At 45.6% G+C, this 12,956-nt stretch overlaps 1 protein-coding gene across 1 annotated transcript in view; it reads right to left on the minus strand.

Moving 5' to 3' along the window:
- Positions 1 to 237: 237 nt before the first annotated feature.
- ABHD17B (abhydrolase domain containing 17B, depalmitoylase) overlaps positions 238 to 12,956 on the minus strand; it is a 28,342-nt gene continuing 15,623 nt past the window's right edge. The window contains exons 3-4 of the mRNA XM_075317950.1: positions 6,275 to 6,454; positions 238 to 2,416 (exon numbers count right to left, since the gene is read on the minus strand). Of these exons, the coding sequence (XP_075174065.1) occupies positions 2,197 to 2,416; positions 6,275 to 6,454 (400 nt within the window). The 3' untranslated portion in view covers positions 238 to 2,196. The remainder of the gene's footprint in view (positions 2,417 to 6,274; positions 6,455 to 12,956) is intronic.

Genomic DNA, 12,956 nt, shown 5'->3' on the forward strand with positions numbered 1-12,956 from the left:
CATATAAAACAAAAAACACAATAGGTTTTTTCCTTCCCGTGTACAGCACTCAGTTCGTGTGAATATGGCCTCATGTGTATGACCAGGTAAGTCCCCTACTAAGAGAATAGGCTTCTCCACTGTGAATGTAGTAAAGCGCCAATTATAAGCCCTAAATAAAGATGAGGAACCCTGCAGTCTTTAGATTGTGGCTCTTCTGCACTCTGAACCCCACAATGCTTAGAAATACAACTGAAACAGAGTCATTATAGATTTTACTGGGTAACATCTAAACCAATGCAATTCTGTATAATATATGATTAAACTGTATACAATCCCAGACAGCCACAATTACTACACTAAATAAGGCCTTTATATGTATCCACAGTGTATTATCCATTCACAAACTGTACTACACATCATTACATTGTACTTTAGTTGCATTCATCATCGTTACTTTAAGCAAAACTCAAAATTGAAGGACAGGCAACTTAATGGAAAAGAAAAAAAAATACAAAACATTAACCTGTTGATAGAAAAAGTCAAAACATTGCTTTGTAAAGTGATATGGAAAAAAAAAAAAGAATGTATACCATCGCTCATAGTTTATTGAATAATGCAAACACTTTGCAAAAAAACCGATTACAAAGTCTCGTTAGAATAGTCAGTGATGTCTACAAAATGATCTGTTGCGCTTTAAGAATGATCTACCTGAACGGATTTCCAGCATTGCCTGGATAATGGTCAGTGGTATCAGAAGGCGTGACGTTTGCCACCCCAGCATTTGCTAGAAATGCAGCAGCTTCCCATTACGTTGGCTCGCAGTGCAAAAAGGTTCCAACCGTGACCTGCAACTCCTGCAGGAACACCAACTATGGCAGAGTTTACACTTGTGTGTTTTTTTGAGGTCAACTTTTGCCAAAGTACAAAAGACTGGTAACAAGGGACTGAAATTGGAACAAAAAAAATCTGCTTAAGAAACAAAAAAAAAATAAAAAAATAAAGGCCCACTTTGGAGTTTATGGATTCCAGCCCAGTGTGTCCAAAGGAAACGTCTGTAGCCACAGTTGACTCACTTGGAGATCTTGGCCAAGTCAGTCTACAGAAGAGCTAAAGCCTTGTATTATCGCTCAATCCATAGCCTGTTCTATTAAGGGGGCCAAACCTTCTCAAAACAAGACCTCGTACTCGGTCTCCTTAAGACATGAAGAAAAACAACGGACTTTACCAGTATTGTCAATGTAATGAAGAGTACATCACTTCGTAATCTGTACATACCGCTAAAAAGTGCAATCAGGCCATTGTAAATGGATGCTCCCCATCCAGCCTCACCACCTCAAGTAAATTCAGACATTAGTGGTAATGAACTCCATGCATGAAGTGTGACATCGGTAACTAAATCAGGCCATTAGGTCAGTTCTTCCAAGCATTTGGAGATATTAAAGAACATCAGTGCCGAGCAGACCAGGAGATACAAGTTCGCATTGCTTAACCACATTGGAAGGGGCAAAGGAGTTACATGGCAACATACTCTACTCGTGCGATATGCCCGGTATTTCAGACATTCAAATTAATAGGTTTAAATGCCCACCAAATTTGTCAGGAGAGGATCCTGTGCACATGATGCAGGAAAATCCAAGAACGATTTGTCCAGATACAGTACATATTGACGTGCTGTTCATTACCGTGAGCCGATTCTTCTATGGCCTCTTGGTGATGTAGAAGAGCGCGCAATCTGAAGGTGTACATATAAAAATGGCCCAACATACAGAAGTCTGACTGCACATTCTAATACTGGTATAAAAACCTTCATTACTGGCATTAAAAGGGGATGCCCAGGCAGGGTTATTAGCCTCAATGAGCAGAGGATTTGTGTCCACCAGCTAATGACCAAATAGCATAAGAAACGAAAAAGGGGATAAGGCTGAAATCAACAGATAATGGCCCTGTTTCAGATTTCACGCCATTACATTGTAGAACATGTCCCCAAGGGAACATCCCCTTTGTCACATTACCTGTACATCTGTTAAGGCAGCCAATATAATTTGCAAACAGACTATCAGGTTCAGAAAAACAAAAACTAAGTCTTCTATGGCTCACAGTCCAGCAAAACAAAATAGAAACATGGTCGGTTAACTCCTTTGGTGGCCCGAGAGCATCACGAAACTTGATGCAAACTTTCCACTGCCATAGGGAAAGATGCCCTCACAAGAAAGTTTACATATTCACAAGCTCTTGTGTGACAAACTGTTTTAACCTCTCAAGGTATTGTCCATAGAGTTCCACATCGTTGTGTCCGGCTCCCTCCACCCACAGCGGCTCCACCGGCCTCTGGCAGCGCTCAAACAGGGCCAGGCCGTGTGAAAAGTCAATGACTTCATCTTCGGTGCCATGGATTATCAGTACTGGGGACGTGATTTTGGAAATCTTGTCAATGCTGCAAGAAAGAAGACCGGTAGTTCTTTAGGAATACAAATGACAGATGCATCATGACAACATGCTTGTACAAGAAAGGTTAAAAAAAACAAAAAAAAAAACAAAAACAAAAAAGCAGTAACATGGGGAGCATCTAAACTATGGTTATCACACCTGCTTTCTGTAGTTAGTTGTACTAGGGCCTTTTTACATTGCATTATTACCTACATTTACCATTCTCATCGGAGCTTCCATCCAAACCCCCATCAAAACGAGTTTCAGACACATGCGCCAACGGGACCATTGACTATAATGGAGCAGAGTGAGTCACTGTATGCCCTGTCTTACACCATTTTCAGGTGGACACGCTTTCTGCCGACAGACACCAAGACGTAGTCTACTACATTTGGGTGTGCCTACAGAAAGCATATGCCCGAAAATGGTGCACACTGACTCCTTCTGCACAATTAGTCAACGGCCCTGTTGGCGAATGCGTCCAAAACCCGTTTTAGAGGGTGGTTCAGACGGAAACTCAAGACGAAGCCAGTGAACGTAGGCAATAACGCAGTGTGACAGCGGCTTTAGACTTGGGTGCACTTTTGACATTTAAATCCTTTTTTCTATTAGCGTTGTCAGCATTCCTGATCAGCAGCGCACCTAAACCGCAATTTTTCCTTTTTATCCAGCCAGCGGCACAATTCAACCACTGATCGCCAATTGGTTAGTTTACCGGTCATTTACATTCCTGTATAAACAGGCAGACCTAAAGAAATGATCTATACTAGAATAGGCTGCCATTGTTCTCAGCAGTATAGGGATAAAAAGGAAAAAATTGCGGTTTAGGTGCGCTGCTGATCAGGAATGCTGACAACGCTAATAGAAAAAAAGCATTTAAATGTCAAAAGTAGCAATAAAAACGGACACCACTTGTTTGAGACAATCCATCCCCTTCCTCAGGTGTATACATAATGAAGGGTTAGCTACCCCATATATACCCAAATGGATAATTTATATATAGGTTAATTGATTATAGAATTGAGATTAAATACAAAGACAGACAGGTTTAGTTTTCTTCTGATTGTTTATGATGGTGCTTAGTCGTGTGTAAACAGGACACTGCTGAGAACAATCAATATATCATCTCACCCGATGAATGAGCGGTTTGCTCGTTCAGTGGGTGATCAGCAGCCCATTTAGGCCTCATTTACTTGTCATTTTGGATGCCAAAACCATGAGACTCTCCGAAAACAGGGGAGAAACCCCCCCCCCCCAAAAAGACAAAACAAAAAAACCTCAGTCAATTATAGTTTACCTGCAAGTTGTACTCTGGCTTTGGCATACAAATACTGCCATGTGAATGAGGCCTTACACAGCAGGATAATTGTGAAATGGACTAACATTTTTCCTTCACTATTAGGCTATGTGCGCACGTTGCGTATTTGCATGCAGTTATGCTGCGATCTGCACCGCAGCGTAACTGCATGCGTCCTGCGTCCCCTGCATAATCTATGAAGATTATGAAGGAGCTGTGCGCACGTGGCGTATTAGAGCACAGTGCTTCGGCTGCTGCCCGAAGCGCGCATTCTAAGAAGTGACATGTCACTTCTTTCCTGCGCTTTGCATGCAGTCCCCGCTCTGTCTATGGGAGAGGCTGCATCCAGAGCGCATGAAATTGGCTTTTCATTACGGACTGTTTCTGCAGCGATTTGAAGCGCACGTGAGAATCGCTGCAGAAATATCTGCAGGGACAAACGCAACGTGCGCACATAGCCTTATGTTGCACGGAAAATGCAGCTTTAGGCTAAGTTCACATTTCCGTTGTTTTGTATCAGTCACATGCGTCGCTTGACGCATGTGACTGATGCGCTGTTCAATGCTGTACAACGGATGACAAAGAACAGAATTCTGTCGGATTCCATTATGTGCGGGGGGCGGAGTTCGGGGGGGGGGGGGAGGGGGAGCTGAGCGGCGGGGCCGTGGCACTGAGGACGTCTGTGCCGCAGGGACTGCAGGACAGGTGAGTGAGTGTGAGTGAGTGTATACACATGCTGAATGCGGGAGGGGGCGGAGCCGAGTGGGGGGCGGGGCCAGGCACTGAGGATGTCAGTGGCAGTGCTGCGGTCTGCATGGCTGGGGACAGGTGTGTGCGCGCGCGCGTGTGGAGTGCAGGAGGGGGCGGAGCCGAGTGGGGGCGGGGCCAGACGAGGGTGTCAGTGGCAGTGCTTGTCTGCATGGCTGGGGACGTGTGTGTGTGTGTGTGTGTGTGTGTGTGTGTGTGTGTGTGTGTGTGTGTGTGTGTGTGTGTGTGTGTGTGTGTGTGTACACACATGTGCGGAGTGCGGGAGGGGGCTGGGCCGAGAGGGGAAGTGTCGGCCTCCCTGCACACGTAACCAGACTAAATATCGGGTAGCAAAGCACCCGATGTTTACCTTGGTTACCTGATATTTACCTTGGTTACGGGCCTACACCGCTTAGCGCTGGCTCCTTGCACCGTAACCAGGGTAAATATCGGGTAACCAACCAAAGCTGGTGACGTGTGCAGGGAGCCAGAGAGCATGTGCAGCGAAATCCGACGGATCGCGCTGCTCAAAAAACGTTACATACTGCGTTCCTCCCGCCCGGCGGTCAGTCGTTCCACGACTGATCAGTCGGGCGGAGGGTGCAACGCAGCATCATCAGTCACAATCCGCTGCTCATACAAGTCTATGGGAACAACGGAATCCGCTAAACGGATTCCGTTGTTTACAAGAGCAGCGGATTGTGACTGATACATTTTAGCGGAAATGTGAACTTAGCCTTAGTTGGAATTTACAAAGGGTGCACAATGGTGATCAGCAGGCGTGCTGCCACTCGATCGAGCATTGGGGGTTTTCAGGCATGAACCAGGTATAATGGAAGTCGATGGGAAACTCAGGTGCTCGAATGAGTAAGGAGCATACTCACCCATCAGTACACAATTTACTTTTATAGACACTGTTCCAAAATTTGGTGGCAAAAACAATTTGCACTATCAAAGGTCAGCTCTTAAAATTGGTTTAGTATTGAGAGTACAATGGTGGAGCAGCTTGTCACATTTACCAAATTTAGAGGACCCCATCTGCCAAAATCAAATTACAGAGACAGGCAAGTCCTATAATATGAAAAGGATAAAGCAATGGAACATCTGCCCCATTGCTTTGCATAATTAGCCCATTGGTCCTATGCAGCCTTATCCTGCTACACTTGTCCCACCTGTCACCACAAAAAACATTCAAGTCTTGTGGCAGGGTATGTCCATGTATTTAGGCCTTACGGTGTAGTCAAGCACTACAGATATTTCCACAAAAGCCCCATTGATTGGAATAACCTTGCAGAAAAGCATGTGCTTGCAGCCAAAGCCACTCAAGTCCGATAAATGGAATGGCTTTTCAGTTGCAGGATCCACCCTTGTGGGACATCTGCAGAAGTCTCCTCAGTGAATGGCACACGTTCCTTTGTGAAAATGCTGAATCCTACCTCTGCATAAGGTAGGATGAGGTCAATTCTACATTCCTTCTAGATACCGTGAAAAGACTAGCTTCACACGTTCAGTGTCAAACATTACTGGGAGCTCACCAATGGTTGCCCACAAACCCGGGTGCTCACCACTGGTTGCCCACAAACCCAGATGCTCACCAATGGTTGCCCACAAACCCAGATGCTCACCAATGGTTGCCCACAAACCCAGATGCTCACCAATGGTTGCCCACAAACCCGGGTGCTCACCAATGGTTGCCCACAAACCCGGGTGCTCACCAATGGTTGCCCACAAACCAACCACTTTTTGATCCCAGTAGCTCATACAGGAATCGTGGAGAGCAAGTGCAGAGAACATCTAATACAAGAGAATAAAGTTACTTACTTGGGGAATGCATCAAAGCAATAGGTTTTCTTTGTGTCTGGGAAGGCAACCCTCATCCCAGAGGTCAACGGAGAGTGAAGAATCACAGCAGCACTTTCATATCGAGCAGCAAGATCCACAGAGGGGACAGTTCCTATGCTCTGGCCGTATATAATGACATGTTCAGGACGTATGCCATACCTGAAGATAAGGAATAAGTCAGACGCGGTACAGAACAGAGCAGCAACTGGAGACTAACAAGCATCCATTATGCAAATTTCATGGGTGAAAAAAAACAAAAAAACCCCACTCTGTACTTTGAGTAACATTATTAAAAAAAAGGCAAATGTCCAACATTTTAAACAGTTTTCCTTTGATGATTTAAAGCTTGTGATTACTGCATTAGAGGTGGCCCATAGAAGAACATGGGAGAATAGACGTCTATGCAACAGTCCCCTGCATGAACCCCCACAAGTCCTCATGTACTGCAGTCTGCAGGAGCGGATACGGTGCTGAATTTATGGTTTTCACAATTTAATAGTGTAAAGCAAGTATGAGGTTTCAGTAGGCCAACAATCGAATGTTCATCCGAAAGTCCTGCATCAGAGAACCGAGCACCCAAGCGATGTAGTGCTCGCTCTTCACTACAAGTCTATAAAACCCATGAGAAGTGAGATCAATCTCTGACTCTGCGTATTCATTAGCATGTTAGTACACCCCTGTGGATGTACTGACATGCTAATGGAGCAGACTAGCCCGAAGTAACGCCCAAGGGGCTAGTGCCCTCGCTCATTAGCATATGGGAAAAGATCTTTAGAAATACTTTTTCTAAAGATCTCTCTCTCCTAGTGTATACAGGGACCGTTAAGCAGAGATTAGCAATATGGACCCAGAACTGCTCGTGGTTCTGTGTGCAGATTGGTCCTGACAGGTTCCCTTTAATAGTCTATATATCCAGGCAGACTTCTCCATCCCAGCACTGCATTCTCTGCCGGGATCTACAACTGGCAGGGGCGGTTTACTCTACCTGAAAATTCATGGCCGGATATGCATAGTGATCTCCAATCCATGGTTCTTGTAGCCAATCCCCCCCCCCTTAGTTTCAATTTTTCTACTTCTCATGTCCCATTAAGGGGTTATCCAATAGGCAACAACCACTTCCTTGTTTCATGTCGCTTGTATTAACGCAGTCACTACGACACATTTTACTATGACCTAGTTTTGATTGCCAAAGACTTAGTGTTAAACTGGTTTTAGATTCTTTGCCTAAAAGGTTTTTTTTCTGCTTAAAGGGAACCAAACAGCAGAATTTTGGTATATAAGGTAAAACCAGTGCAGTACTGGCACAGTCTGTACACACCATTAGTGGGCAGCTCAGATGTTTAGGCTGTGAAATCCAAGTTTATGAAATTTGAAAATGCATCCACTTTTTGATTGACATGTGCACCTCTCCAGATAATATCCGGGCAGGTTATGCACATGATTATCACCCCCCCCCCCAACCTGTTCCTCCCCCTCTGGCTGTATGTAAATTTCTCTTCAGTTACACGGCATCTGAGTTGGCGCCTGCGCATAGCACTCATCTCAGCGCCATGTTTATGAAGCCCGCATACACCGTTTGGTGTCTGAGAAGGTGGCGCATGCGCCCTCACTTCAGATTTCGTGACAGCGGGAGCGCGTGCGGTGTCACAACAGGACTGCATCTAATCTGTAAGATCAGCTGTTCTCCAGTCCTGTTGTCACACCGCGCACGCTCCCGCTGTCACGAGATCTGCGGAAGCGATGGCGCATGCGTCGCCCTCTCAGACACCAAAATGTAATGCGGGCTTCAAAAATATGGCGCCGAGATAAGCACTATGCGCAGGCACCAACTCAGACACTAACTGAAGAGAAATTTGCATACAGCCAGAGAGGGAGGAACAGGCGGCGGGGGAAGGGAGGGGGTGGCAGGGGGGGGGTGGGGAGGGGGTTATGTGCATAACCTGCCCGGATATTATCTGAAGAAGTGCACACGTCAATCAAAATGTGAATGAATTTTCAAACTTCATAAACTTGGATTTCACAGCCTAAACATCTGAGCTGCCCACTAATGGTATGTAGATAATCTGCCTGATAAAGCCAGTGCAGTACTGGCCCTATCTTATATACCAAAATCCTGATGTTTGGTTCCCTTTAATAGAACACAGATTAGCTAGAAAAAGTCTACCCTAAAAAAGGTGCACAATTTGGTGCCCCAAACTAGTTTATAGTAATAATTAGTCCGTGAACAATTGAACAACTTCTCTAATGCAGACAACAATGGAAAGCTTGGCATTATGAAGCCATTCTTGTGCGATTGTCTGATGATTGCTGATCATCACGCTTCTTTATGACGCGACTGGTTGGATTGCAATCACTACGGAAGTGCCTCACCTACTAAATGTTACTTTAATGTCAACTAGCCAAGCCAGGACATGTACTACTGACACATCAAGTAGAGCCAGGAAGTGCAGGCAACTCCAACTCACGAAGCAACAAGTCACAGTAATGGCTATGTATATGCACAGGTGATGTGAGTGATATGTAATAAGATACGGTGCATAGCTGTATCCTTAGGGTACTAAACATAAGAACCAAAGAATGGAGATCTTAACGCATGTCCGGCCATAGATTTTGAGGTTTACCACAAGCAGAGTTGCATATTTTTATGGGATTGGCTAAAAATATGTATACAATAGGCAGCGTATGGTCTAGTAAGTAATCAGAACGAAACAGAGGCCTTTAGGAATTTTGCAACTTTATACAATACCAGTAGCCCATTCTCTATTTTACACATGCCCATAGATATCAGATGGAGAACAAATTGGCAAATTAGGCAAGACCAACAAACAATGTAAGGGGGACGGGTCCAGACCCCCCCCCCTTCCTGGCAGATCTCAGAACAAAGATGCTGAATATACAGTTAGTCTGACAGTGGCTTACTTCTCTCTTTCAATGGAGAAGTTAAAATGGGTTGTCTAGACTATATGGAAATGCTACTGTTTGCTTGGCAAGTTAAAAAAAAAAACCCCAAAAAACAAAAAACGCAAAGCTGTTATTCACCGCTGAAGACAGCCACCTACAGCAGCCAATCACAGGTCCCAGCTTTGAATGGTGATTTATACACAGACCATGAGCGGCTGGGGCCAAATCCCAGTAGAGATTAATTTGTTTAGTTTACCAAGCCAACAGTAAAGTTTTTATTTTGCCTGGCTAACGCCTTTAAATCTCAGTCTAGTGTGAATGTGTATAATTGTTATATATCTGATATCTAGAAGCAAAACGAGCTAAAGTGTTCAGCTAATTGCTACCGAATATTGTTAACTTTGAAGTAGGGACTGGTTCATGGGAACCAGTCATGTAAAATAATGTTAACTTGAAGATATAGGTTCTATCTGCAGGTTAACAGAGCGATGAAGCTGTGCGAACACCGCATTCAGCTTTGCTGCAGGGAGGAAATAAACTTTATTCCTCCTGGAAGCCTCAGGCTTTCAGTCATAGGGTGTGGCCAGCATAGCCTAGTGAGTGAAGGCTGTAAGCGCATCCCAGGCACTGACAGCCGGCTCCATACTGATACACTACTGAGCTGGCTGTTTTCACTCTTTGGGCTCTGGTTGTTCATTTCCTCATGGTAGAAGAGTTAAGTACAGCAGCTGCATGGCGTCAGAAAGTCATTACCCTGAAGATTAACCTCATACCTGCCAGATTAAAGATGCACCCACACACTAACCTTCTTATAGACTGTGGGTGTGTGTTCAAATTGCCTGAAGGTGATATAGTTAAAAGGTCATGTACACCTTCACATAGAAAAGATCATTCCTAAATGCACAGTTAAGCAACGTTTTCTATAATAAACACATTTCTACCATTTTTCTGCTGCACAGGGTCTGTAATTCCCTGATCTAGCTGACTGATCTGCAAAAAGGTTTCTAATCCTGGGTGCAAATCCCTCCAAGGACAATATCTGCAAGGAGTTTGTATGTTCTCCCCGTGTTTGGGTGGGTTTTCTCCGGGTACTCCCCTTCCCTCTCACTCCAAAAAAGATACAGATAGTGACGTTAGACTGAGCCTAAGGGTGGCTTTGCATACTACGACATCGCAGGTGCGATGTGGGTGGGGTCAAATCGAAAGTGACGCACAGCCGGCGTCACTTGCAATGTCATAGTGTGTAAAGCCTAGATGATACGATGAATGAGCGCAAAAGCATCGTTATCGTATCATCGGTGCAGGCTCCGACATTTCCATAATGCCGGTGCCGCGACTGGTACGATGTTGTTCCTCGTTCCTGCGGCAGCACACATCGCTGTGTGTAAAGCCGCAGGAGCGAGGAACATCTCCTTACCTGCCGCCGGCGGCTATACGGAAGGAAGGAGGTGGGCGGGATGTTTACATCCTGCTCATCTCCTCCCCTATTGGCCGCCTGCCGGGTGACGTCGCTATGACGCCGCACAACCCGCCCCCTTAGGAAGGAGGCGGGTCGCTGGCCAGAGCGACGGTCGCAGGGCAGGTGAGTGCATGTGAAGCTGGCGTAGCGATAATTTTCGCTACGCCAGCTATCACAAGATATCGTACCTGCGACGGGGGCGGGGACTATCGCGTGCGACATCGCAGCATCGGCTTGCGATGTCGCAACGTGCAAAGCCCGCCTAAGGCTGCTTTCACACATCCGGTTTTTGCACTGCGGCTCAATCCGGCTCAAAAACCTATGCAACGGATGCGGCAAAAAAAGCGGATGTGTGAAAGCAGCCTTACAGGGACAGTGATTATAATGTCTGTAAAGCGCTGTGGAATTAATGGTGCTATATATGTGAGTAAAATAAATAACCCATCAGAGCTCCTGCATATGATGGCTCTGCTCCCACCTCACTTATCAGTGGTCCAGACTGCAGGAGTCACAGCTGCTAATCTGGAGAGCCCTGGGGAGGGAGAGAACAAGCTGGGCCAATCAGAAGACTAGGGGCGTGTCCCAGACTTCCACAGACTCCCTGTAGTTACAGATTACAACTCCATCATTAAAGAAATAGTCCAGTTACGGTTTTAAAGTTGACAGTTTGCAGATATCCCTGCTCTTTTATAGAGGTAGCAGCCAGCAAAACTGAAGTTACATAAATGTCTGTGCAAACATCCCATTCATATTTGGTGACTACGCAGATGTTATAGTGGTTTTGGTGAACACAACACCATAAAAATCAAGCACCTTTTGAGCATCATTGTCTATTTGCCTTTTAACTGCTTGTGCCTCCAATACTAAGCCATTTAGGGCATGCGGAAAAAAAAAAAAATGCAACCACCTTTAGAGACCATTGTTCTTCATGTATGCTATACTGGACTAACAGGTACCCTGCTCCTCTGGATTGTAGGTGCTATTAAAGGGAACCTGTCAGGTGCCCTAAGGCCCCAGGCCCACGAGCAGTTCTGGGTGCATATTGCTAATCCCTGCCTGACAGTCCCTGTATCTAGGAAGCATAGTTAAAGATAATTTTTTCTACATATCTCTAAAGATCCTTTAAAATAGTCTAAAGACAAGGCCATTGACTACTCGCAAGGGTGACCGTTCTCATGGCTAGTCGGCCTCTTAGCATGTAGGCATGCCCCTGTGGTCATCCTAACATGCTAATGAATTTGCAGCGTCAGAGGCATGGTCTCTGTTTGCCACTGCGCATGATCAGAAGTCCCGGACTTCCAGTCATGAGTACTATGACACAGGGTGTACGAGTCATGGCTTCAAACTAGCGCATATGACTAGACGTCCGGGGACATTCTGATCGTGCGCATTGAGCTAAAAACCAGCAGTGGCAGCAGAGGTAAGCGAGACCATGCCTCTGAGGCTGGGCATTCATTAGCATGGGCATGCTTACATACTAAGGGGTGGACTAGCCAAGGGAACAAACACCCTTGTGACTAGACCCTGTGCTCATTAGCATGTCAAAGGATCTTTAGAATTAAGTTTTCTAAAGATTTCTTAATGTATGCTATAGCTACAGGGACTGTTAAGCAGGGATTAGCAATATGCACACAGAACTGCTCGTGGTTCTGGGTGCATAAAGGACCTGACAGGTTCCCTTTAAGGCTGGACTCAGACGAGCGTATGGCATCCGATGAGATATGCTAATGGCTCCCGGCTCAGGCTCTGCTGCGAGCCTGAGCTGAGTGTCATGAGACTGTTACCGGATCTAGCGATCGGGTCACAGCGGTGAAGCTGAGTGCAGGCGCTGCGGAGGAGAGGGAGGGGTTAATCCTCCCATCTCCTCCACTGTCAGCCTGTGCGTATATCGTACTGCACTAGGATAACATCAGAGTGCAGTCCGATGTATCTCTCGCATCCATTCACTTGAATGGGTGCAAGTGATACGGCTGTAGCAGAAAATCGCAGCATGCTGCCGCTTTTCTCATATCCAGAATCTGGATGCGATAAAAGCTGCCCAACTGCTCGCCCTCATTGCCTAACATTGGTCAGAGTGCAATACGACAATTTCTCGCATTGCACTCCTCCGATTTTCACACTGGTGTGAGCGTACCCCTAAAGCTAATGTCGGAAGAGCCAGTAATGCCATTTAGACCACCTAACACTGAACAGTTTAGCCATAAACCAGTAACTGAACTGGTCCATCACTAGATAGATTTAGTCATGCAGTGGATACAGAACAGTCATGTGTGGAATATAATGGTATCGCGAGCATCCTGC

The sequence above is a fragment of the Anomaloglossus baeobatrachus genome, chromosome 1, assembly GCF_048569485.1.
Source record: "Anomaloglossus baeobatrachus isolate aAnoBae1 chromosome 1, aAnoBae1.hap1, whole genome shotgun sequence".
Taxonomy (NCBI): Eukaryota; Metazoa; Chordata; class Amphibia; order Anura; family Aromobatidae; genus Anomaloglossus; species Anomaloglossus baeobatrachus.